The following is a 25,247-nucleotide window of genomic DNA, read 5'->3' on the forward strand; positions in this document are numbered from 1 at the left end:
GGGGAGAAAAGCACTTTACTCATAGAAACACAGCAATGCTCACTTTTGCCGTAAGAGCTGTAGCTCATCCCAAACGTCGTCATCAGCACTGTCTGAATCATCACTGCTTGCGTAGGATGGACTATTCAGATAATTAATCCAGACACAGGAGGTGTTTGATGCAGTCTCCACGTCTCCTTCTTCTGCCACTGGGGTGGTGCCCTCCTCTGCTTCCTGCACTGGGGTTCCGCCAGGAGACCCGCTGTCGGAGTCTGAAGTGCTTGGGGTGCTGGGCCCATTGACCTTTGGGGGTTCTTCGGGAGGCACATCCTTTGTTGGCGTCACCTGGAAGCGGCCCAGAATTTGTGGCTTGGGCTCTGTGGTCAAAGAAAAGCCAATAGGGAGTTTTATTTTGGGAATATGGTGGGATGAGGTATGATGCTGTTCCACAACAGTATTTGTGGAGGAATCAGAGCAATCGTTCAAATCCTGATACAAATATTTCTTTAAAAAATAAAATCTTCAGCCCTTCTGATATACCTGAAATGTGCATGTTGAAATAAAGGTTGCTTACCTGTAACCGTATTTCTTCGAGTGTCCATCCGTAAAATTCGCACCTATGGGTCTTCCTGTGCGCCTGCGCAGCAATCCGGACATTCTAGAGATTTAATGAATATTTAAATGATTTTTTAAATGCAATATATGCCCCGCCCATCCCCCGCCCCCCTGGTATAAAGGGCCGGAGGCGTGGCTTGGCCGGTAGTTCCCGAGCGCTAAATAGCAGCTATATGGGGCATGACTGTGGGGAGGACGGGCGGGTTGTGCGAATTTTACGGATGGACACTCGAAGAAATACGGTTACAGGTAAGCAACCTTTATTTATTCTTCGTGTCCTCCGTAAAATGCGCACCTATGGGTGAATAGCAAGCTACTGACCTGGAGGTGGGTCATGCCACACAGGAGAAAAGAACAGCTCTGCCAAAAGCGGCATCTTGTTTTGACAGTGTGTCCAGCTTGTAGTGAGATGCAAACGTCGATGGCGTGGACCATGTTGCTGCTCTGCAGATCTGTTCCAAAGACACTCCTCGTAAGAAGGCTTGGGAGGTGGAAACTGAGCGAGTCGAATGAGCCACCAGATGAGGTGGAGGTTGTTTTCCCGCCAACTGGTAAGCAAGGTGGATCGCCGAGACAATCCATGAGGACAGCCCTTGAGAAGTGACAGGGTGGCCCAGAACGTCTTTCCTATATTTTAAAAAGAGCTTGGGCGATTTCCTATAGGAAGCAGTCCTATGTAGATAAAAGGAGAGGGCCCTTTTAACATCCAGGGAGTGAAGAGTGATTTCCAACTGAGACGTTGGTTTAGGAAAAAAGGCCGGGAGGATGATGTCTTGAGACATATGGAAGTGAGAAACTACCTTAGGGAGGAAGGTAACGTCTGTCCGGAGGACAACTTTATCATCATGGAATCTAATATAAGGTGGGTCCGACCGCAGGGCCGTGAGCTCACTGACTCTTCTAGCAGAAGTGACGGCCACCAAGAAAGCCGTCTTCCACGAGAGGTGGGAGATATCATTAGAGGCCATGGGTTCAAATGGCGGTTTTGATAATTGAGATAGCACTAATTCCAGGCTCCACTGGGGGGAGGGGAGGGAGGAGGGGGGGTGAGTATGTTTATAACCTTTAAGAAACAACTGAATAAAGTGATTCTGAAAAAGGGACGGCAAGCCCTTTTGTCTCCTGTATGAGGAGAGTGCTGCTAAGTAACACTTAACCGAAGATAGGGAGGAGCATTTGTTGGAGAGGTGTACCAGGAAGTCTAGTATAACTGGTACAGGGGCTGAATACGGATCGCATCCAGCTGATTCAGTAAATGCTTTAAACAGGGACCATTTATAGGCATAGGATTTCTTGGTAGCCGGTTTGTGGGCTGCCAGAAGTATACGAGATACCTCTTCAGATAGATTTAATGTGGTCTGATCCTCCATGCCGTCAGGCGAAGGGATTGGAGGTCTGGGTGGAGCACCAGACCGTTCTCTATAGTGAGGAGGTCTGGGGTCTGCTTGAGGTGGAGGAACTCCTTGTTGGAGATTTGAAGTAGAGGGGCAAACCAGTGTTGTCTGGGCCACCAAGGTGTGATCAGGATACAATCTGACTTGTCCTGAATTATTTTGGCTATGACTGGGGAGATTAGTGGAAGGGGTGGGAAGATGTATAGGAGGCCTGGGGACCACTGGAAAAGGAACGCGTCTCCAAGACAACCTTGGGATGCGTGAGGGTGTAGTCTCGCGCAATAGAGCGGGCACTGGTTGTTTAGAGGTGACGCAAAGAGGTCTATTCTGGGCGTGCCCCATTTGCGTGTGATGAAGTTGAATTGGCTTGAGTGGAGGCGCCACTCGTGGTTGTTTTTTGCCGTCCTGCTGAGGGAGTCGGCTAGAGTGTTTTCTTGTCCTGGGAGGTGTATGGCTGAGAGGAGAATATTCCTCTGAATGCACCACTCCCATATGCGCGTTGAAATTGTGAGGAGTGTTTGTGAGCGTGTTCCCCCTTGTTTGTTGATGTAAAATTTGACTGCTGTGTTGTCTGTCACAATTTGAATCATGTGGTTGGATATGATGCGGACAAAGGCCCGGAGGGCTTTCTCTACCGCCATTAACTCGAGGGCATTGATGTGAAAACGGCGGTCCTGGTGGGACCAATGGCCGCTGATTCTGAAGCCCTTGAGGTGTGCGCCCCAACCCGTGTTGGAGGCATCTGTCGTTAGGGACATGGAGGGACGGGGTTGATGGAATGGCATTCCCAATTGTACATTGTGTCGATTTGTCCACCATGAGAGGGATTGAAGGACATCGGGGGGTGGGTATAGGATCCGCGACTGAGAGTCGCGGAGGGGGTCGAAAGACTTGATGAACCAGTTTTGGAGGGGTCTCATCTTGAGACAGGCATGAGGTGTGACGTTTGTGGTAGAAGAGATGTGGCCAAGGATAGATTGGATAGCCCAGGCTGAGGCTTGTTGGGACCGTTGAAGGTTGCAGATGGCTCGCTGGAGGTTTAGGAACCGGTCTTCTGGAAGGAAGGCTCTTTGGAGTGTAGAGTCTATGATGGCTCCTATGAATTGTATCCGTTGTGTGGGTTGAAGGAGAGATTTTTCCTGGTTTATGACCAGACCGAGGTCCTGTAAAAGAGATAAGGTATAATGAGTGTCGTTATTCAACTGGGATTTGGAAGAAGAACAAAATAACCAGTCATCCAGGTACGGAAAGACCGTTATGCCTTGTTGGCGGAGATGTGCGGCTACGACCGCCATACATTTCGTAAACACCCTTGGGGCTGTGGATAGGCCAAAAGGGAGGGAAGTAAACGAGAAGAATTTGTGTTGTATTGCAAAGGTAAGGAATCTACGATGTGATTGTCTAATTGAGATATGGAAGTAGGCATCTCTCAAGTCAACCGTTGCCAGCCATGCTCCCTTAGGGATGAAAGGGAGTATGTTAGGGAGAGTGACCATGCGGAACTTGCGTGGAGTGATGAAAGTGTTGAGTTTACGGAGATCCAGAATGGGGCGTAGGCCCCCATCCCTTTTGTCTATCAAAAAGTAGCGGGAGAAGAAGCAGGAGCTAGCTTCTTGGGAAGGGGTGGGGGAAATGGCTCCCTTGTGGAGTAGAGAGTTTACTTCTTCCCAAATGGTGAGGGAAGGCTCGGTGAGGAGGACATGTCCTACTGGGGGGTAGGTGTCAAATTCTATTGCGTATCCCCTGTCGATGATATCTAGCACCCAGGTGTCTGTAGTGATAGATTCCCAAGCTGGCAAAAAGTGATGAAGTCTGTCTAAATAAGTGAGATGATGAATGGTGGTGAGGGGGGGAGGGGTGGAAGGGGAGGTCGTGCTAAAAATGGCGTTTGTTGTTGTTTGAGGGTCTGGTACCACGGTACTGACCTCTAGAGGGAAGTTGGGGGCGTCTTGAAGTTGTAGAAGAAGCATATGGTCTCTGTCGTCCTCTATAGTAGGAGGTGTTGAAGGGTCTATTGTAGTACTGGGGGCGATAGTAGTAAGGGCCCCAACGTTGACGCTGGTAAGTATAAGGCTGTTGGTCATACTTATAGACTGTTTGTTTCATCTTGTGAGAGTGTTCCAGCTGTGAGTCCGTTTCGGGATTAAACAATCCCGCTTCATCCATAGGGAGGTCCTCAATAAGGGTTCTCTGGGACTGTGAAAGGATGGCAGCCCTGAGCCACGCATGCCTGCGTAAAGCTACTGAGCCTGCTATAAGCTTGCCTGAGGCGTCAGCTGTATTTTTTGCTACGTCTTTTTGGAGACGTGATAGGAGCAAAGCTTCCTGTTTAAATGCTTTAGCCAAAGGTTGGTCTGATGGAGGCAAGAGATCCAAATAAGGGGAAATTTTGTTCCATAAGTGCGTCTGATAGACACTCATGTAAACTCCATAATGAGCCATCCGTGCGAAAAGGCACGCTGAGGAATAAAATTTTCTTGCCATGGCGTCCAATTTTCTCCCTTCTTTGTCAGAGGGGGAAGATTGGTTTCTTTGTACCGGTTTAGGTTGAGCATCAGTTACTACAGAGTTTGCTTTTGGCATTTTGGAAAGCCATGAGGCTGTTGAAAGATCAATACGGTACAAGTTTTCTGCCCTTTTAGGAGTTGCTGGAACCATGGCTGGGGCCACTCCTGTATTTTTAAGGATCTTAAGTAAGTATGGTAGGGTTGGCAATACACTGGATGCTTGTGCTTGTTGTTCAACTGATGTGAAACAGGGGTCTGAAACTGTATCTGTTGGCTCAGGAGTAGAGAGATTGAGGGCTCTGGAGAGTCGAATTAAGAGGGCTGAGAATTTTTTGAAGTCCTCTAATTGTTGAGGAGAGGGGTCAGGGTCTGGATGGGGGTCCTGAGGAATGGGAGTATCATCAGTAGATTCTAGGTCAATGGTTTCTGAGTCTATTTGAGGCAGAGGAGTTGCCAAGGGGGGATCCAAGGGGGGTGGTTGGGGATTTGGATCAATATGTTCTTGAGGAGGCTGAGAGAGTGTAGCAGTGGGTGGTGCACGCGGTGGTTGCGGGTACCTGGGATCGGGTGGGTGGGGGGCATTGAATCCTCTAGCATGTTCAGGGGGAGGAGGATAGAAATAAGGGTACATAGGGTAAGGTGGAGGAGGAGGGTAGAGATGGTAAGGGAAATCTTGGTAAGGATAGTATTGGTCTGGGGAAAAGGAGCGGGTCCTTTTAGGGTGGGGGGAAGGAGATGGATAGTCTTCAGGTTGGGGAGAAGGAGAGCGGGGGCGGCGTCGGGAGGGCTGCGCCAGAGGCTTGGGTTGCGCGGGAGGCGGAGTCTCCCGCGGTACCGGAGATTCCGGCGGTTCCGGGGAAGGAGGTGGGGGGGACTGAGAAGGAGGAAGAGGAGGAGGAGAGACCGAGGGATCAACTGCGGAGCGCGGTTCCAGCATGCTATGTGGATCCAGAAGCTCAAGTGGGGGGAGGTGAGAGGGATCCTCCATCTCAAGCAGGGAAGGCAGCGGCTCCTGAAGTTGGAGCGTGGAGCCGTGAATTTGGAGAGCCGGTTCCAGCGTGGGAGGGCTCAAGGGCTCATCGCCAGTGAGTTGCCGTCCCTTTTTTTGTTTATTTGGCTTCTCCTTAGATTTAGACCTCGCGGTCTGTTTGGAAGTTTTTTGTTTCTTTTTCGGCGGCTCAGCTGGGGAAGCGCTCGCCGAGGGAGAGTCACGCCTATCCCCAGCACGTGGGGAGGGAGGCTGAGAGGAGAGTTGTAACGGGGAGGATTGTTTGGGGGCGGGAGCCTGCTGGGGAGCTAAAGCGCGCTCATATAAGAGGGCTTTAAGCCTCGCTTCTCTGCCTTTCCGAGCTCTGGTGGTGAAGCTCAGGCATATCTCGCAGGTTTGTAAGTTGTGAGACTCTCCTAAGCAAAGGAGGCATCTAGAATGCCTATCAGCTTCTGGGAGGTTAACTCCGCAAGCTGAGCAATTTTTAAAATAGAGGGAAGACATTCTAGCCTGTCTGGAAGAATCGTCAGCCGGTCCGTGGTCAGGATTGGAGAAGGTAGGTAGTCGAAATAACAAGTCCAAAGTCCAGTAATGGGAGAGAGAAAGTCCTTAGATGCTGCTAGTTTGGCGCGGAAAAAAGAACTACCGGCCAAGCCACGCCTCCGGCCCTTTATACCAGGGGGGCGGGGGATGGGCGGGGCATATATTGCATTTAAAAAATCATTTAAATATTCATTAAATCTCTAGAATGTCCGGATTGCTGCGCAGGCGCACAGGAAGACCCATAGGTGCGCATTTTACGGAGGACACGAAGAATAATAGACTTGCCTCAGTTTTGTTCTTATGGGCCTGTAAGAGGCAAATCTGTGCCTAGAAAGGCCACCTCCTCCCTTGGTCCAAGTGTGTGGTATCTGACTGGAGTTGCTAACAAGTGCGCATAACAACAACAACAACACCATCTGCCTGTGACAAAGAACTGGTGCGATCACAAGCCTGAAAAAGTTACAGAAAATGAACACATCAAACTACTCTGGGACTTCCAAATTCAGACAGAGTTGTGAAGCACAATACTTCTGAACTCACAACCGTGTTAAAAAACAAAGTATGGATTGTCGATGTTGCAATCCCAGGACTGAAGAAAAACAACTGGAAAAGCTGACACAATATGAGGATTTAAAGATCGAACTGCAAAGACTCTGGCCAGTTAAGGTGGTGCCAGTGATGATTGCAGTGCCTAAAGACCTTGGCCTGCACTTAAACACAATCGGCGCTGACAAAATTACCATCTGCCAGCTGCAGAAGGCCACCTTACTTGGATCTGCACACATTATATGCCGATACATCACACAGTCCTAGACACTTGGGAAGTGTCTGACGTGTGATTCAATACAACAGCCAGCACAAGTGATCTTGTCTTGTTGTGTTTCATATAACAACAACAACAACAATAATAATTTTGTGATATGAAATCCAGCATATAGATCTCATTTGCTGGGACATACTGTGTTTTTGTGTCAGTAAAATACTACTACTACTACTACTACTACTACTAATAAGGGCCCCTCGGTGGCGCAGTGGGTTAAAGCACTGCTGCTGAGCTTGTTGACCAAAAGGTCGCAAGTTCGATCCCAGGGAGCGGCGTGAGCTTCCGCTGTCAGCCCTAGCTTCTGCCAACCTAGCAGTTCGAAAACATGCAAATGTGAGTAGATCAATAGGTACCGCTCTGGCGGGAAGGTAATGGCGCTCCATGCAGTCATGCTGGCCACATGACCTTGGATGTGTCTATGGACAGCGCTGGCTCTTCGGCTTAGAAATTGAGATGAGCACAACACTCCAGAGTCAGTCATGACTGGACTTAATGTTAGGGGACAACCTTTACCTTACTACTACTAATAATAATAGTAATAATAATTTCCATAAAAGACACATTTCAAAGAATTTCTATAAAATACACATTAATCACACAGGACAGATACCAAAACACAGAACATGAGTTTAAAATTCATGTTTTCAACTGGCTGGGTAATGAGAATCCTCTTTCCCATCAATTATTACTTTGAATGTCCTAAGAATGCATTTCCAAGGCTGGGGCAAAGCAGCGGTCAATACAGCTGCTTACAGCACGATTGGTCTCATATATTCCAGAGTAATCCTTACCTTCAGTGATGGGTGAAAGCCGAGTTGATGGACTATCGGGAGTTGGTGAATCTGAAATGGTTAGCTGTGATCCAGACCAGGGAGAGGCAAGAGGCACCTGCTGAGAGAGGGAATGAGATATATATATAACCCCAATTCCTACATACTGTGTGCTCTGAAAACAGCAAATTTTGTCCTAGGTAAGACCAGGACTCATTAATACTAGGATAGGAGATCACTGGTCAGGGACAGGAAACCTATAATTGCTGCAACTCAGAGCTAGCAATATGAGACTAGATAAACCACAGGTATTGTTCATTATGTATTTATTTATTTATTTATTTATGACATTTATATGCCACCCTTCTCACCCCAAAGGGGACTCAGAGTGGCTATATAAATACACACTCTCTCACATACATATACATATACATATATATAAAGCATAATACAATATCAGTATTATATACTAGCTGTCCCCTACCACGCGTTGCTGTGGCCCAGTCTGTGTTTTATGTATGCATATATGTGTGTATATATTTGTTTATATGTGTGATTGTGTATATATGTGGTTTTGCGCATGCGTTGTAATGTATTTTTTTTTGTTTTTTGGCTTTTTAAGTCCCTTCTGCTATGCTTTTCACTGTTTTATGAGTGATGGCCACTCATTGGCCTGATAGGTGTCTTGTGTCCAAATTTGGTGTCAATTCGTCCAGTGGTTTTTGAGTTATGTTAATCCCACAAACGAACATTACATTTTTATTTATATAGACTAACTGTACCCGCCACGCGTTGCTGTGGCCAACCTTCCCTCCCTCTTTCTCTCCTTCTTTCCCTCCCTCTTTCCTTCCTTCCCTCTTTTTCTTTCCCTTCTTCTTTCTTCCTTCTCTACCTGTTTCTTTTCTTGCTTCCTTTGCTCTTTGGTTCCATCCTTCCTTGTCTCTTTCCTTACTTCCTTCACTCCCTCTTTCTCTCTTTCGTTCCGTCTCTCCTTCCTTCCCTCTTTCACTTTTTTATTTCATTCTCTTCCTCCTTCTCTCCTTCCTTCCTTCTCTATCCTTTTTGTCCTTCCTTGTCTCCATCTTTCTCTCCCTACTCCCTTCTCTACCTTTCTTTCTTTCTTTTTTCTTTTCTTTTCTTTCTCTCCTTCCCTCCTTCTTTCCCTTCTTCTCTCCCTCCCTCCTTCCTTCCTTCCTTCCTTGCTTCTCTATCCTTCTTTCCTTTCTTCCTTCTCTCCCCCTTCTCTCCTTCCTTCCTTCTTTCTGTGTATGTGTTTTGTGTGTGTGTGTATGCATATATGTGCATATATATATGTGTGTGTTTGTGTTTATATATGTGGTTTTACGCATGTGCTGTAATGTATTTTTTTGTTTTTTGGCTTTTTAAGTCCCTTCTGCTGTGTTTTTCATTGTTTTTATGACTGATGGTCACTCGTTGGTCTGATAGGTGTATTGTGTCCAAATTTGGTGTCAATTCGTCCAGTTGTTTTTGAGTTATGTTAATGCCACAAACGAACATTACATTTATATTTATATAGATTACTATATTGTACTATGCCACTATATTGTAATATTATTAGTAATATTACATGTAATATAAAATCTATAATTATAATATCATATTATTATTAGTATTATATTGTATTACATTATAATATTATAAAGATATGACTTTGCAACCTATTTTTCTACAGTTGCAGATCTTCTGTACAACCACTGTCCTCCAAGAAGCTATTCCTCTTGACCGCAAATCGCTGTGTGATCAAAGGCTAATTACTCAGGCCTCACGATTAGCACTGGCCTCATGCAGAGATCTAAAGGATACTGGGAGCTATAGTCCAATACCAAAGTCATGTGGCTCACCCTAAAACAAGCAAACAACGGGAGCCAAGAATTTGACTGAGGCTGCCAAGCATCCTATGGAGCTGGGGTGGGGCTTGAAGGGAACGTTCCTTCTTTTTGAAAGGACACCAGATTCTTTCGGATAGCTAGCAGAGCAAAAATATTTACTGTTCTGTTTTCACATATATCAATACACTCAACAGCCATAACTGCACAGCTCATTACCAAACTAGTAGTGAAAAACATGGTACAAAGGAGGGGGCGTGAAAGGAGGCTTCATATTCTGGAAATCCATTAAAAGTTTTGGTCACCAGCCTTGAAGAGAGCAGAACAATAATAAAAAATAAAATTCTAGATTCCAGATCTATCTATCTATCTATCTATCTATCTATCTATCTATCTATCTATCTATCTATCCATCCATCCATCCATCCATCCATCCATCTATTTATCGATCTGACTCATAATTTGGGAGCCTGGATAACTGCAATTTCAGCTCTACAGATAGAAGACCTGTTTTCAAGGCTACCTAGTCACTTCAGTAACCTTAAACAAGTCGCCTTCAGGCTAAGAAAGGTGGCATAGAAATGCAGCAAATAAATCCCTATCTATCTATCTATCTATCTATCTATCTATCTACCTACCTATCATCTATCTATCTATCTATCTATCTATCTATCTATCTATCTATCTATTAATTCTCTGTTCGTTTTGAGTGACATCATAACTCAAAATCCGCTGGACGAATTGCCGGCAAATTTGGTCACAAGACTCCCATGACCAACAGAAAACACTAAAAGGGTTTGGTGGGCATTGACCTTGAGTTGACCTTGAGTTTGGGAGTTGTAGTACACCTACACCTAGAGAGCACTGTAGACTCAAACAATGATGGAGTTGGACCAAACTTGGTCAAAGGACATTTAGTATAATGCCAAGTTTTTGACTTCGTTTTTGTTTTTAAACACATTGCAACTGTATCCTCAATTTGCTTCTGATGCAATCGATATAAATAAAAATGTAATGTTCGTTTGTGGGATTAACATAATTCAAAAACCACTGGACGAATTGCTGCCAAATTTGGCCACAAGACACCTACTAACCCACGGAGTGGCCATCACTCAAAAAATTGATTTTGTCACTTGGGAGTTGTAGTTGCTGGGATTTATAGTTCACCTACAATCAAAGAGCATTCTGAATTCCACCAATAATGGAATTGAACCAAACTTGGCACCTAGGACCCCAATGACCAACAGAAAACACTAGAAGGGTTTGGTGGGTATTGACCTTGAATTTGGGAGTTGTAGTACACCTACATCCAGAGAGCACTTTGGACTCAAACAATAATGGATCTGGACTAAACTTGGCATGAATATTCCATATGCCCAACTATGAACACAGAGTTTGGGGGAAATAGACCTTGACATTTGGGAGTTGTAGTTACTGGGATTTATAGTTCACCTGCAATCAAAGAGCATTCTGAACCCCATGAATGACATAATTGGTGCAAACTTCCCACACAGAACCCCCATGACCAACAGATAATACTGAAGGCCATCCAGTCCAACTCTCTTCACCAGGGCAAGAAAACGTAATCAAAGCCCTCCTGACAAAGAGCCATCCAGCCATAGTTATAGATGGATATGATTCACACATATTGTATCATAGATTGAAAGGGACCCCTAAAGAAGGGCAATTATTTGTTGTATGTTCCAGAGTAGGCAAACCAGACAATCTCTACATCAAAACTGACAAAGAAACAACAAAAAATACTGTTTACCCACAAGCATAAAGAAATTACATATATTAGAAACCAACACTTTCTCGCTACTTTATTTTCCAGATCACCCGACTGGGCCACAGCAACGTGTGGCAGGGGACAGCTAGTAAATAAAAAATAAGTTCAATGCACTATTCCAGTGGCCCAGCAACTACTAGGGTAACCCTACCCTTGACTCTCTTTCTACTTACAACACTTCACTTTGAATTATACTTTCCAATACAACATTGATGTTTGAAGGATGGGCAGTCTATGCTGCCTGTTCTTGCTCCACGTCCCTCCTCATGTACTCCATTCAGCCACTTACCACATTGTCACCAGGCCTCCATGGAACTGAGTTGACGGGAGATGGCTGACAGCTTGGGGGTGGCAGTGGTCCAAACATCCCATTGACTAGCTGGGCTGGCTTGGTTGGGGATGCCACCTCAGGGTAGATGAAGTGCGGTGCAGTGGTTGGGCTAGGAGGAGGGAGCAGCGGTGACTGTGGGACTGGCGAGGTGTAGAGCGGTCCTGTCTGGGAAGGCACTACGGACACTGCCGGAAGAAGGGACTGGGCCATACTCATCACAGCCAGAGAGAAAACGTTGGCAAGGGAGAAGAGCGGGGAATTGGAGGTGGTCCAGAGGGGGACAGGAGGGGCAGCTGCAGTAGCAGGTGGGGCAGTGGGCGAGGTAAGTGGCAATTGAGGGAGAAAGGGGCTTGGTGAGGGGATTGGCTGTGAAACAGGGAGAAGGTATGGCGGAGCTGTTGGCGTCATTGGCACCATGTGGTAAGATGGCCAACTCTGCATAGGCATGCTGGGAACACCTGGAAAGAGAAGCACAAAATGGCAGGTTAGTGGCAGCTTGAAGGAAAGGAGGAAGAGATCAGTTGCATCCTTCTTCTGACAAGATTTCAAAACCTACATATGCCATAACCCTGATCTAATTTGTTCTAAGCTCTCGCCAACAAGTTCCCTCTTCATATTAATGCAGCATTTCTCAACCTGGGGGTCGGGACCCCTGGGGGGGGGTCACGAGGGAGTGTTAGAGGGGTCACCAAAGCCCATCAGAAAACACAGTATTTTCTGTAGGTCATGGGGTTCCTGTGTGGGACATTTGGCCGAATTCTCTGGTTGGCAGGATTCAAAATGCTCTTTGATTGCAGGTGAACTATAAATCCCAGCGGCTACAACACCCAAATGTCAAGGTTTGTTTTCCCCAAACTCCACTGGTGTTCACATTTGGGCATATTGAGTATTCATGTCAAGTTTGGCTCAATTCTATCGTTGGTGGGGTTCAGAATCCTCTTTGATTGTAGGTGAACTATAAATCCCAGTAACTACAACACCCAAATGTCAAGGTTTGTTTTCCCCAAACTCCACTGGTGTTCACATTTGGGCATATTGAGTATTCATGTCAAGTTTGGTCCAGATCTATCATTGGTCCACAGTGCTCCCTGGATGTAGGTGAACTACAACTCCAAAACTCAATTAATGCCCACCAAACCTTTCCAGTATTTTCTGTTGGTCATGGGAATCCTATGTGCCAAGTTTGGTTCAATTCCATTGTTGGTGAAGTTCAGAATACTATTTGATTGAAGGTTAACTATAAATCCCAGCAACTACAACTCGAAATCAATCCTCCCCAACCGCACCAGTATTCAAATTTGGGTGTATTGTGTATTTGTGCCAAATTTGGTCCAGTGAATGAAAATACATCCTGCATATCAGATATTTACATTACAATTCATAACTGTAGTAAAATGACAATTATGAAGTAGCAACAAAAATAATTTTATGGTTGGGGGTCAACGCAACATTAGGAACTGTATTAAGGGGTCGCGGCATTAGAAAGGTTGAGAAACACTGTATTAATGTCATTTATTGTTAAATGTAATTTCTGACTTGCTCCCCCAAATCCTATGTTCTGTACCAATTGAAACTAAAACCTATGCACTAGATTTTGAACTTTCATTATGGGGTGTTGGATGGCTTCCAGGTTATATGACTGTGTTCTAGCAGCATTTCCTCCTGATGTTTTGCCTGCATCTGTGGCTGGCAATTTCAGAATATCCTCTGAAAATGTCAGCCACAGATGCAGGCAAAACATCAGGAGAAAATACTGCTAGAACATGGCCATACAGTCCGGAAAACACACAACACCCGAGTGAGTCTGGCCATGAAAGCCTTTGACAATGTATTGAATTTCCATTATGTTTGACTATATCAATTTATTTTATTTATTTACTGTTTATTTACTGTATTTGTATACCGCCCTTCTCAGCCCTCAGGCAACTCAGGGTGGAAAGTATGTATTCTGTATCTATTTTACAGCATGTATTCTGCTTAAGATACTAAGATAATAAGGAGATTCCGTCTGAACATTAGGAAGAACTTCCTGACTGTGAGAGTTGTTCAGCAGTGGAACTCTCTGCCCCAGAGTATGGTGGAGGCTCCTTCTTTGGAGGCTTCTAAACAGAGGCTGGATGGCCATCTGTCAGGGGTGCTTTGAATGCACTATTCCTGCTTCTTGGCAGGGAGTTGGACTGGATGGCCCATGAGGTCTCTTCCAACTCTATGATTCTATGTCAAATAATCAAAACCATTTCAGAAAGAAAAGAGGTATGAGGAATTAAAAAGAATAAAACACAATAGAATTATATAATTTCATTCAAGTACTATTCACTCTGGTGGCTCCCGGTGGCACAGCGGGTTACACCGCGGAGCTGCTGAACTTGCTGACCAAAAGGTCAGCGGTTCGAATTCAGGGAGCGGGGATGAGCTCCTGCTGTTAACCCCAGCTTCTGCCAACCTAGCAGTTCGAAAACATGCAAATGTGAGTAGATCAATAGCTACGACTAGGAGCCCCTGGTGGCGCAGTGGGTTAAAGCACTGTGCCGGCAGGACTGAAGACCGACAGGTCGCAGGTTCGAATCCAGGGAAAGGTGGATGAGCTCCCTTTATTAGCTTCAGCTCCTCATGCGGGGACATGAGAGAAGCCTCCCACAAGGATGATAAAACATCAAAAATCATCCAGGCGTCCCCTGGGCAACGTCCTTGCAGACGGCCAATTCTCTCACAACTGGAGCGGTTGCTCCTGACACGACAAAAAAAAAAAAGCTACGACTACGGCGAAAAGGTAACAGTGCTCCATGCAGTCATGCTGGCCACATGACCTAGGAAGCGTCTACGGACAAACCAGCTCTTCAGCATAGGGCTGAACCGCTGAGCTGCTGAACTTGCTGATCAAAAGGTCGGTGGTTTGAATTCAGGGAGCGGGGATGAGCTCCCGCTGTTAACCCCAGGTTCTGCCAACCTAGCAGTTCGAAAACATGCAAATGTGAGTAGATCAATAGGTACGACTACAGCGAGAAGGTAACAGCACTCCATGCAGTCATGCCGGCCACATGACCTAGGAAACATCTATGGACAACGCCAGCTCGTCAGCATAGAAATGGAGATAAGCACCACCCCGCAGAGTCGGACACGACTAGACTTAATGTCAAGGGGAAACCTTTACCTTTTCACTATTCACACCATGTAAACCACAGCTAACAGATCTCACAATACTCTACTACTTTTTTTTCCAAACCCAGAAGTCGTTGTTTTTCAAAAATCATTTAATATCTGATATGTTAGAAAGTTAGATTCTGATTTGGATCTGAATCAAGTTATACTAAAAAGCAGACTTATTGAAATCAATAAAAGTATTAATGAGCTTAAATCTATATATATATAAATGCTCTGTGCATAATGAGTTCCTTAAAAACAAAAGAACCAATGAACGAAATCACTCCAAATTTGGCAACCAAATGTCTCACAACACAAGGAGTGACCATCACTCAAAAAAATATGATTTTGTCATTTGGGAGTTGTAGTTGCTGGGATTTATAGTTCACCTACAATCAAAGAGCATTCTGAACTCCATCATGATGGAATTGAACCAAACTTGGCACACAAAACTCCCATGACCAACAGAAAATAATAGAAGGGTTTGGTGGGCATTGACCTTGAGTTTGGGAGTTGTAGTTCACCTACATCCAGAGAGCACTGTGGACTCAAAAAATGATAGATCTGGACCAAACTTGGCACAAGCACTCAATACACCCAAATATGAACAGAGATGGAGTTTGGGGAAAATAGACCTTGACATTTGGGAGTTGTAGTCACTGGGATTCACAGTTCACCTACAATCAAAGAGCATTCTGAACTCCACCAATGATGGAATTGAACCAAACTTGGCACACAGAACTCCCACGACCAACAGAAAACACTACAATGGTTTGGTGGGCCTTGACCTTGAGTTTGGGAGTTGCAGTTCACCTACATCCAGAAAGTACTGTGGACACAAACAATGATGGATCTGGACTATACTTGGCACAAATATTCCATATGTCCAAATATGAACACAGATGAAGTTTGAGGGGAAATAGACCTTGATGTTTGGGAGTTGTAGTTACTGGGATTTATAGTTCACCTACAATCAAAGAGGATTCAGGACCCCACCAACAACAGAATTAGGGCAATCTTCCCACACAGAACCCCCATGACCAACAGAAAATACTTAAGGCCATCCAGTCCAACTCTCTTCTTCACGAGGGCAAGAAAATGTAATCAAAGTCCTCCTGACAAAGATCCATCCAGCCATAGATATAGATAGATATATATGATTCACACACAGATATAGTATCATAGATTTGAAAGGGACCCCTAAAGAAGGACAATTATATGTTGCATGTTCCAGAGTAGGCAAACCAGACAATCTCCACATCAACACTGACAAAGAAACAAGAAATACTGTTTACCCATAAGCCTAAAGACATTACATATATTAGAAACCAACACTTCTTCATTACTTTATTTTCCAGATCATTAGACTGGGCCACAGCAATGCGTGGCAGGGGACATCTAGTAATAAATAATATTGATTTCACTGGCTCCACTCTACATGTGAGTCAAGTCTAGATTCAACTAGATGTGCCATATACATACACATTCTTTGCCGAGATGATCTGTTTGTACTATGTCAACTCATTTCCTTAATTGCACACAGCACTTCAAAGGTCTTGGACAGAAACACCTGCATGATATTCTACGAAAGGGAGGAGTTGGAAATAGATTGGTTTTACCTGTGGATGCTGTTGAAAATACAGGCAGCCCAAAAGTCTGTGTGCTTGATGGAGGAACTATGAGGTTATGAGGCTCATTCTCCACGGCGGCATCCACCAGTGGCACTGGGGAAGGGGATAATATGGATTGTCCAGGGCTGGAGCAGCCAAAATCTGAAAAAAGTGGAATAATAAAATTGGGACCTCCTATTAATGATCACTAAACAAAATAAATAATCATAAATATGGAACTTTCCCAATTTCATAACCTAGCTTTGTTGCTAATGAAGCAGATCTGGGAGAGCGCTTTTGCAGAGTAGTTACATATTCTCATACATTGCTCCCCTCAATGTTTTTGTCCTAGGAGTTCACCCCCCCCCCCTTGTACAAAGGTCAGTCTATCACCCTGTCTCTCTACGAATACAGCGCCCATTTTATGCACCAAATGCAAGCAAGTAAAACAGTACAATTAATATAAGTTGCATATAAACAATAGAGAGTTTAAAACCTCATGGATGAGTGTTAATCTGGGATAGTGTAGGTGATGGATTACATACCACTAAGAGATGAAGATGATGAGATGGAATGTGAAAGGTCTTGTACTGGCAGATCACCCTAAAAGGATAAAGAGGGGGAATATTTTTATTGGACAAGGAAATGAAGGCACTATTATTCCCCCTTTCCCAAAATCTTTATGGTCAAAACCACAAAAGGGATCTCTGGAAGACACCAGTCTGCCATCAGTATACATCCTGTGCAAGGAATCAGTCCTAGAATATGTAAAACACTGCTACTAATACCATTATTTCTGACCATGTACAGACTACCTTTGCCTTTGGAATACTATGTATTTGGAATTCAAAAGAAGGAAGTCGGTTTTTAGACAGGCTTGACTGTTAATCATAGGATGCATCTATACTGTAGGAATTAATGCAGTTTGATACCACCTTAACTACCATGGTTTGATACTATAGAATTACTAGCCGTCCTCTGCCAGGTGTTGCAGTGGCCCAGCCTGGTGATCTGGAAAATAAAGTAATGAGAAAGTGTTGGTTTCTGAGATATGTAATTTCTTTATGCTTGTGGGTAAACAATATTTCTTGTTGTTTCTTTGTTAGTGTTGATGTGGAGATTGTCTGATTTGCCTACTCTGGAACATGCCACATATAATTGTCCTTCTTTAGGGGATCCTTTCAAATCTATCATACTGTATCTGTCTATGTGAATCATAAAAGGTAAAGGTAAAGGTAAAGGTAGTCCTCTGACATTAAGTCCAGTCATGTCTGACTCTGGGGTGTGGTGCTCATCTCCATTTCTAAGCCGAAGAGCCAGCGTTGTCCGTAGACACCTCAAAGGTCATGTGGCCAGCATGACTGCATGGAGCGCCGTTACCTTCCCGCCGGAGCGGTACCTATTGATCTACTCACATTTGCATGTTTTCGAACTGCTAGGTTGGCAGAAGCTAGGGCCGACAGCGGAAGCTCACGCCGCTCCCCAGAATCGGACCTGCGACCTTTCGATCAACAAGCTCAGCAGCTCAGTGCTTTAACCCACTGCGCCACCAGGGGCCCATGTGAATCATATATAACTCTATATATCTATGGCTGGATGGTCTTTTGTCAGGAAGGCTTTGATTACATTTTCTTTCCCTGGTGAAGGGAGTTGGACTGGATGGCCTTAAGTATTTTCTGTTGCTCATGGGGGTTCTGTGTGGGAAGTTTGCCCCAATTCTATCGTTGGTGGGGTTCAGAATGCTCTTTGATTGTAGGTGAACTATAAATCCCAGTAACTACAACTCCCAATTGTCAAGGTCTATTTCCCCAAACTTCATCTGTGTTCATATTTGGGCATATGGAATATCCATGCCATGTTTGGCCCAGATCCATCATTGTTTGAGTCCACAGTGCTCTCTGGATGTAGGTGAACTACAACTCCAAAACTCAAGGTCAATGCCCACCAAACCCTTCTAGTGTTTTCTGCTGGTCATGGGAGTTCTGTGTGCCAAGTTTGGTGCAATTCCACCATTGGTGAAGTTTAGAATGCTCTTTGATTGTAGATGAACTATAAATCCCAACAACTACAACTCCAAATGACAAAATCATTTTTTTTTTAGTGATGGTCACTCCTTGGGTTAGTAGGTATCTTGTAGCCAAATTTGGTGGCAATTCATCCAGTGGTTTTTGAGTTATGTTAATCCCACAAATGAACATTACATTTTTATTTATATAGATATATATTGTTTATTAAATGTTATATTTACAAAATATATTAACTATATATATATATATATATATATATAATTTATTAAATATATTATGTTTACTAAATATCTTAAATATATTCAATTTATTAAGTATATTTTATATATATACTAGCCATCCCTTGCCACGCGTTGCTGTGGCCCAGTTTGTGTATATGTGTTTTGTGTGTGTATGTATGTGTATATGTGTGTTTGCGTGTTTATATGTCATTTTGTGCATGCAATGTAATGTAATTTTTGGGGGTTTTAAATATCTTCTGCTGTGTTTTTCAGTGTTTTTATGAGTGATGGTCACTAGTTGGCCTGATGGGTGTCCAGATCCTCATTGTTTGAGTCCATAGTGATCTCTGGATGTAGATGAACTACAACTCCAAAACCAAAGGACACTGCCCACCAAACCCTTCCAGTATTTTCTGTTGGTCATGGGAGAACTGTGTGCCAAGTTTGGTTCAATTCCATTGTTGGTGGGGTTCAAAATGCTCTTTGATTGCAGGTGAACTATAAATCCCAGCAACTACAATTCTCAAATGACAAAACCATTTTTTTGAGTGAAGGACATATATTGGGTTGTTAGGTGTATTGTGTCCAAATTTGGTGTCAATTCACCCAGTGGTTTTTGAGTTATGTTAATTCCAAAAACAAACATTACATTTTTATTTATATAGAACATGGGATCTCTATTTTTACAAAGTGTTTAACTTTCTCTGCCAAAGAGTGCTGGTGCTTCACCAAACTACAACTCCCATAACACTGAGTCAAGGAGTTAACATGGTGTCAAACAGCATTAATTCTACAGCGTAGATGCACCCGAATACTATGCCAGAGAGTGAGAGAAAGATATACTACAAAAAATACCACCAAGCATTTGTAGGTTTAAGATAAGAAGAAACACAGCAAATGAAGGGAAAGTCCACTGAAAAGCTATGGAAAGATGGACTGCATTTGAAGGCTTCTAATAGCACTCAATTGACCAAGCGGGTGGAGAAGAAAGGAATGCAAGTGTTCTGTCTGTTAGGAAAAGCAACTAAAGAGCACTTCTTTATGCCTAAGAAATTTATGTGGACTTTGCTTTGGTTCATTGCAACTACAGAAGTACATAGCAGAAAGGTGCTGTGTTGTCTGTTTGCTTTATTTCCAGGACTTTCATGGCCTTCACTTACTGGGAGCCCATTGGCAGTCAATGGAGGGGTGTGACATGGCACCTCAGAGCTCCCTGGTGCTCCCTGGTCTTTGTTGGAGCGCAAGACAGTCTCCACACGTTGGATAATATCTCGGATTCGCTGGATGAACCCATCTTGTTCAGATTTTAGGATGAACTCCCTGGTAACCTGGAGAAGGAAGCAATACAATAGGAGAAACAGTCAGCCACAGGATTCAGGAGATCAAATTCTGCTATAAACTACCGCCTTTGTCTAAAGTTAAAAACAAACACATATCATCACCATGACAGCTGCAATTTCCTCAGGGCTGTCTCCATCCAGGTCAAATTTGAAGGTCACCATCTTATTATTATATGTTTGTAGTTGACACTCCACCACCCGATCATTCTGGTCTGGCACCTGTGGATGCAAGAAGTTGACATTAGGGTTGTGATTTCGGTGTCACCCCAAAGGAGATTCATCAGAGAATGAAAGCTGTTTATGGTGATTGTGTTGATGTGAGTACTGTGCGTCCTTGGGCGAGTATGTTTAAAGATGTTGAGGTGATACCTTCTGCTGCCAAGAATTCAATGACTGCACGTTGCTTAATAATAATAATAATAATAACAACAACAACAACAACAACAACAATAACAACAACGGTTCCGGCCCAAGATACCTAACTGACCGCCTCTCGGCCTATGAGCCCATGAGGACTTTGAGATCTTCCAGGGAGGCCCTGCTCTCGATCCCGCCTGCGTCACAGGCACGGCTGGCGGGGATGAGAGATAGGGCCTTCTCGGTGGTGGCTCCTCGGCTGTGGAACACCCTTCCCGTGGACATCAGGCTAGCTCCCTCCCTGTTGATATTCCACAGGAAGTTAAAGGCTGTTTAAGAAGGCATTTGAATAGAAGTGCAATGACTGGTAAATTGACCATAGGAATGGAACAACGGCAATGATATCGGATTGTGAGCTTGACAATGAGACGACTCGGAATGGCTTTTGTAGTAATGTTGATGTTTTGATGAGATGTTTTTGATAATGATGAACTGTGGATTATTTTACACTATGTTTTGTATTTTGCACCTGTTCTTCTATGTTGTACACCGCAATGAGTCGCCCTTGGGCTGAGAATTGCGGTATATAAGCGAAGTAAATAAATAAATAAATAACAACAACACTTTATTTGTACCCCACTACCATTTCCCCAAGGGACTCGGTGCGGCTTACATGAGGCCGAGCTCAAATACAACAATACAAGCAATAATAACAACAATACAAGCAATTAAAATAAAAACATAGACAATAAAAAAATGCATCAATTAACAACAAGACAACACACAATTAAAACTGTGGGTAGGCCAAATGTAAAGTTAAAATTGGAAATAATGCCAGGGCATGGGCGAAAAGGTGAAAGTGGCGTTTGTGGAAAACATACAAGCAGACCTAAAATGTAAAGTGCTTTGGAGGACAAAGTGCTATGGGAACATTATTCTGGGAAGACATACTGGAACAACCACATCTTCAAACTACTCCTAAAGACTGCCAGAGTTGGGGCCTGCCTGATGTCCTTAGGGAGTGAGTTCCAGAGTCGAGGGGCCACCACCGAAAAGGCCCTCTCTCTCGTCCTCACCAATTGTGCCTGTGATGCAGGTGGGATCGAGAGCAGGGCCTCTCCAGATGATCGAAGAGATCGTGTGGGTTCGTATACAGCAGTGTTTCTCAACCTGGGGGTCGGGACCCCTGGGGGGGGTCGCGAGGCAGTATCAGGGGGGTCACCAAAGGCCATCAGAAAACACTGTATTTTCTGTTGGTCATGGGGCTTCTCTGTGGGAAGTTTTCAACCAATTCTATTGTTGGTGGGGTTCAGAATAATCTGAGTGCAGGTGAACTATAAATCTCAGAAACTACAACTCCCAAATGTCAAGGTCTATTTTCCCCAAACTCCACCAGTGTTCACAGTTGGGCATAATTGAGCATCTGAGCAAAGTTTGGTCCAGATCTATCATTGTTTGAGTTCTTGGGGTACTCTCTCAATGTAGGTGAACTACAACTCCAAAACTCAAGGTCGGTGCCCACCAAACACTTCCAGTATTTTCTGTTGGTCATTGGAGTTCTGTGTGCCAAGTGTGATTCAATTCCATTGTTTTTGGAGTTCAGAATGCTCTTTGAGTGTAGGTGACCTACAAATTCCAGCAACCACAACTATCAAATGACAAAATCAACCCCCCCCCCCCAACCCCACCAGTATTCAAATTTGGGCCTATCAGGTATTTGTGCCAAATTTGGTCCAGTGAATGAAAATATATCCTGCATATCAAATATTTACACTGCAATTCAGAACAGTAACAAAATTACAGTTATGAAATAGCAACTGAAATAATGTTATGGCTGAGGGTCACCACAACATGAGGAACTGTATTAAGGGGTCGCAGCATTAGGAAGGTTGAGAACCACTGGTATACAGAGATGCGGTCACATAGTTAGGTGGGTCCCAAACCATTTAGGGCTTTGTAGGTAAGAACCTACACCTTGAATTGGGTCCGGAAAATGAATGGCAACCAGTGGAGCTCCTTGAACAGGAGGGTTGACTGCTCCCTGTAAGGAGTCCCGGTTAACAACCTGGCTGCCACCCGTTGGACCATCTGGAATTTCCGAGCCATTTTCAAGGGCAGCCCCACGTAGGGTGCATTGCAGTAATCCAGTCTAGAGGTGACTAAGTTGCATTGACTGACCATCTGCACAGGATTCCATACTACACACATTAACAACACAACCGTTCAATGCTAAGGCTTCCCGCCAAAATGGAACTGTAGAGGAGAGTCTACTGAACAAGCCAGTACCTGCCGCATATCAGTACTGCCATCTGTTGAGGAGTTACAAATATGTGTTACATAGTGTTTATGAATGCAGACTTTAAAGGCTTTTAACAAGCTACAGATTTAGGTATCAGAATCCTTTGCTTCACATTAGCTCACCCTCGTAATACTTTATCAAGTTGTCAGTGCAAATCTACTCATAAGAAAGAGTTCAATAGCATAAACATGCACAGGCCTACTACTTTAATAAAGGAGTAATTTCAAGATCTTGCCCCATTTTGGCATATCTCTCAAGGGGTGTTTAATTTTTCAAGTTAAAGCAAACCATACTTTTCTGTAAGAATTGAATGTTACCCTAACCCAATTCCTGCGATCCTAGAAAAAGAAGGCGGACGCTACATAAGGCTGGGACTTTGCGCAGACAAGCATTTTAATCCTCATTCCAAGGTTGTGAAAAAATGGGGGAGGGTGGTTACTCTCTGATGTTCCCTGGCTTGCAGCCAAGTGACATTTTTGAGCCTGCTGTTTCCCCCCAAGATCCAGTAGATGGTAACCGCATATTCACAACTTCCACTATGGTCTGTGGGAAGAGTTTTCCTAGGCGATATATGGATGAAGGTTGCTTCTAAGTCATGGAATTTCCTCCCACTTGAAGCTGGTCCCCTCTCTACTTATTGGTAGATAAAGCCGTTACATTTAAACAGACATCTCATCATAAACAACTTGTGCGACTTTTTTTTACTGGGGTCTGTGTGCTGCCTTTTTATCTTTGTTGTCATGGCTTTTAAATGAATCGATACTGTTTTCAATTTTAGACACTTTTTATAATTTGTTCTTGTAGGCTTTTAAATTCTTTCTGAATTATGGTTTTATGTATTTATTGCGTCAGAAGTGAATTGAGGGTACAGTTGTAATGTGTTTAAAAAGAAAAACAAAGGACGAGGACGTTAAGATCGTCCGGGGAGGCCCTGCTCTCGGTCCCGCCTGCGTTGCAGGCGCGGCTGGCGGGGACGAGGGACAGGGCCTTCTCGGTGGTGGCCCCTCGGCTATGGAATGCCCTACCCGTAGACATCAGGCAGGCCTCTTCGTTGCTGGAGTTTCGGAGGAAGGTCAAGACGTGGCTCTATGAACAGGCGTTTGGTCAACAAGGCAACTGAATCTCATGAAGACGGTATAAATGAAGAAAGGAACGGTAGAAGGATTATGAGAACGGAATCTGATTTTTACTGAGGCGTTGATGACTATGTGTTGTTGTCTTGTATTGTCTGTCGTGTATGCTGTGTTTTAACTAATTGTTATTGTAATAAATTGCATTGTAAACCGCATTGAGTCGCCGAATTAGGCTGAAAAATGCGGTATAAAAATAAAGCAAATAAATAAATAAATAAATAAATAAATAAATAAATAAAAACTTGGCATTGTACTAAATGTCCTTTGACCAGTAGCTGGCCACTTGGAGTGCCTCTAGTGTTGCTATATGAAGGTCCTCTATTGTGTAGGGCTCATACTACATTGTAATGGGTGGTCTGTGGTTTGCTCTTCTCCACACTTGCATGTCGTGGGCTCCACTTTGTAGCCCCATTTCTTAAGGTTAGCTCTACACCTCATGGTGCCAGAGCACAGTCTGTTCAGTGCCTTCCAAGTCACCCAGTCTTCTGTGTGCCTAGGAGGGAGTCTCTCATTTGTTATCATCCATGGCTTGAGGTTCTAGGTTTTAGCCTGCCATTTTTGGACTCTTGCTTGCTAAGGTGTTCCTGCGAGTATCTCTATAGATCTTAGAGAGCTATTTCTTAATTTAAGGCATTGGCATGCTGGCTGATATCTGAACAGGGGATGGGCTGGAGATGTGACTGCTTTGGTCCCTTCATTATTAGCTGCTACTTCCCAAAAGATGTCAGACAGTGCAATACCAACTAAACAGTATACGGTAATTTCTCCAGTGGTGTGGAGCGTAGACATCTTGTGATAATGCAGCATGTCTCATTAAGAGCCACATCCACTGTTTTAACATAGTGAGATGTTAGGTTCTTGTGGGTTTTTTCGGGCTATAGAGCCATGTTCTAGAGGCATTTCTCCTGACGTTTCGCCTGCATCTATGGCAAGCATCCTCAGAGGTAGTGAGGTCTGTTGGAATTAGGACAATGGGTTCATTCACACCTAACTGCAGCAGGGAAGAGCTCCTTGCCCCACCCCAGCCATTCCACAGATATATGAACCCATTGTCCTAATTCCAACAGACCTCACTACCTCTGAGGATGCTTGCCATAGATGCAGGCGAAACGTCAGGAGAAATGGCTCTAGAACATGGCTCTATAGCCTGAAAAAACCCACAAGAACCTAGTGATTCCAGCCATGAAAGCCTTCGACAACACATAGTGAGATGTGTTCCACACTGGGCATGCGTATTCAGCAGCAGAGTAGTAAAGTGCAAGGGCAGATGTCTTCACTGTGTCTGGTTGCGATCTCCAGGTTGTGCCAGTCAGAACAAGAACATCCTGCCTCAGAGAAGCGTGCTTGCTCCATCAGTGTTTAACATTTACTCAAATGATCACCCACTGCCAGAAGGGACAGAGAGTTTCATCTATGCTGACGATCATGCCATCACAGCCCAAGCAGGGAGCTGCCCAAGCAGGTGACTCAAAAAGCAAACAAGCACTGTGTAGCCGATTGAATGTTGAGCAATGACGTCTGAGATGAGAGTTT

General features: G+C 44.2%; 1 protein-coding gene across 1 annotated transcript in view; it reads right to left on the reverse strand.

Annotated features, from left to right (window-relative positions):
* The window catches only part of WNK4 (WNK lysine deficient protein kinase 4), a 112,877-nt gene that overhangs the window by 14,455 nt on the left and 73,175 nt on the right, over positions 1–25,247 (reverse strand). The window contains exons 11-17 of the mRNA XM_060781278.2: positions 20,028–20,144; positions 19,746–19,913; positions 16,883–16,940; positions 16,347–16,499; positions 11,545–12,044; positions 7,641–7,740; positions 44–356 (exon numbers count right to left, since the gene is read on the reverse strand). Coding sequence (XP_060637261.2) covers positions 44–356; positions 7,641–7,740; positions 11,545–12,044; positions 16,347–16,499; positions 16,883–16,940; positions 19,746–19,913; positions 20,028–20,144 — 1,409 coding nt within the window. The remainder of the gene's footprint in view (positions 1–43; positions 357–7,640; positions 7,741–11,544; positions 12,045–16,346; positions 16,500–16,882; positions 16,941–19,745; positions 19,914–20,027; positions 20,145–25,247) is intronic.

The sequence above is a fragment of the Anolis sagrei genome, chromosome 6 (genome assembly GCF_037176765.1).
Source record: "Anolis sagrei isolate rAnoSag1 chromosome 6, rAnoSag1.mat, whole genome shotgun sequence".
Classification (NCBI taxonomy): Eukaryota; Metazoa; Chordata; class Lepidosauria; order Squamata; family Dactyloidae; genus Anolis; species Anolis sagrei.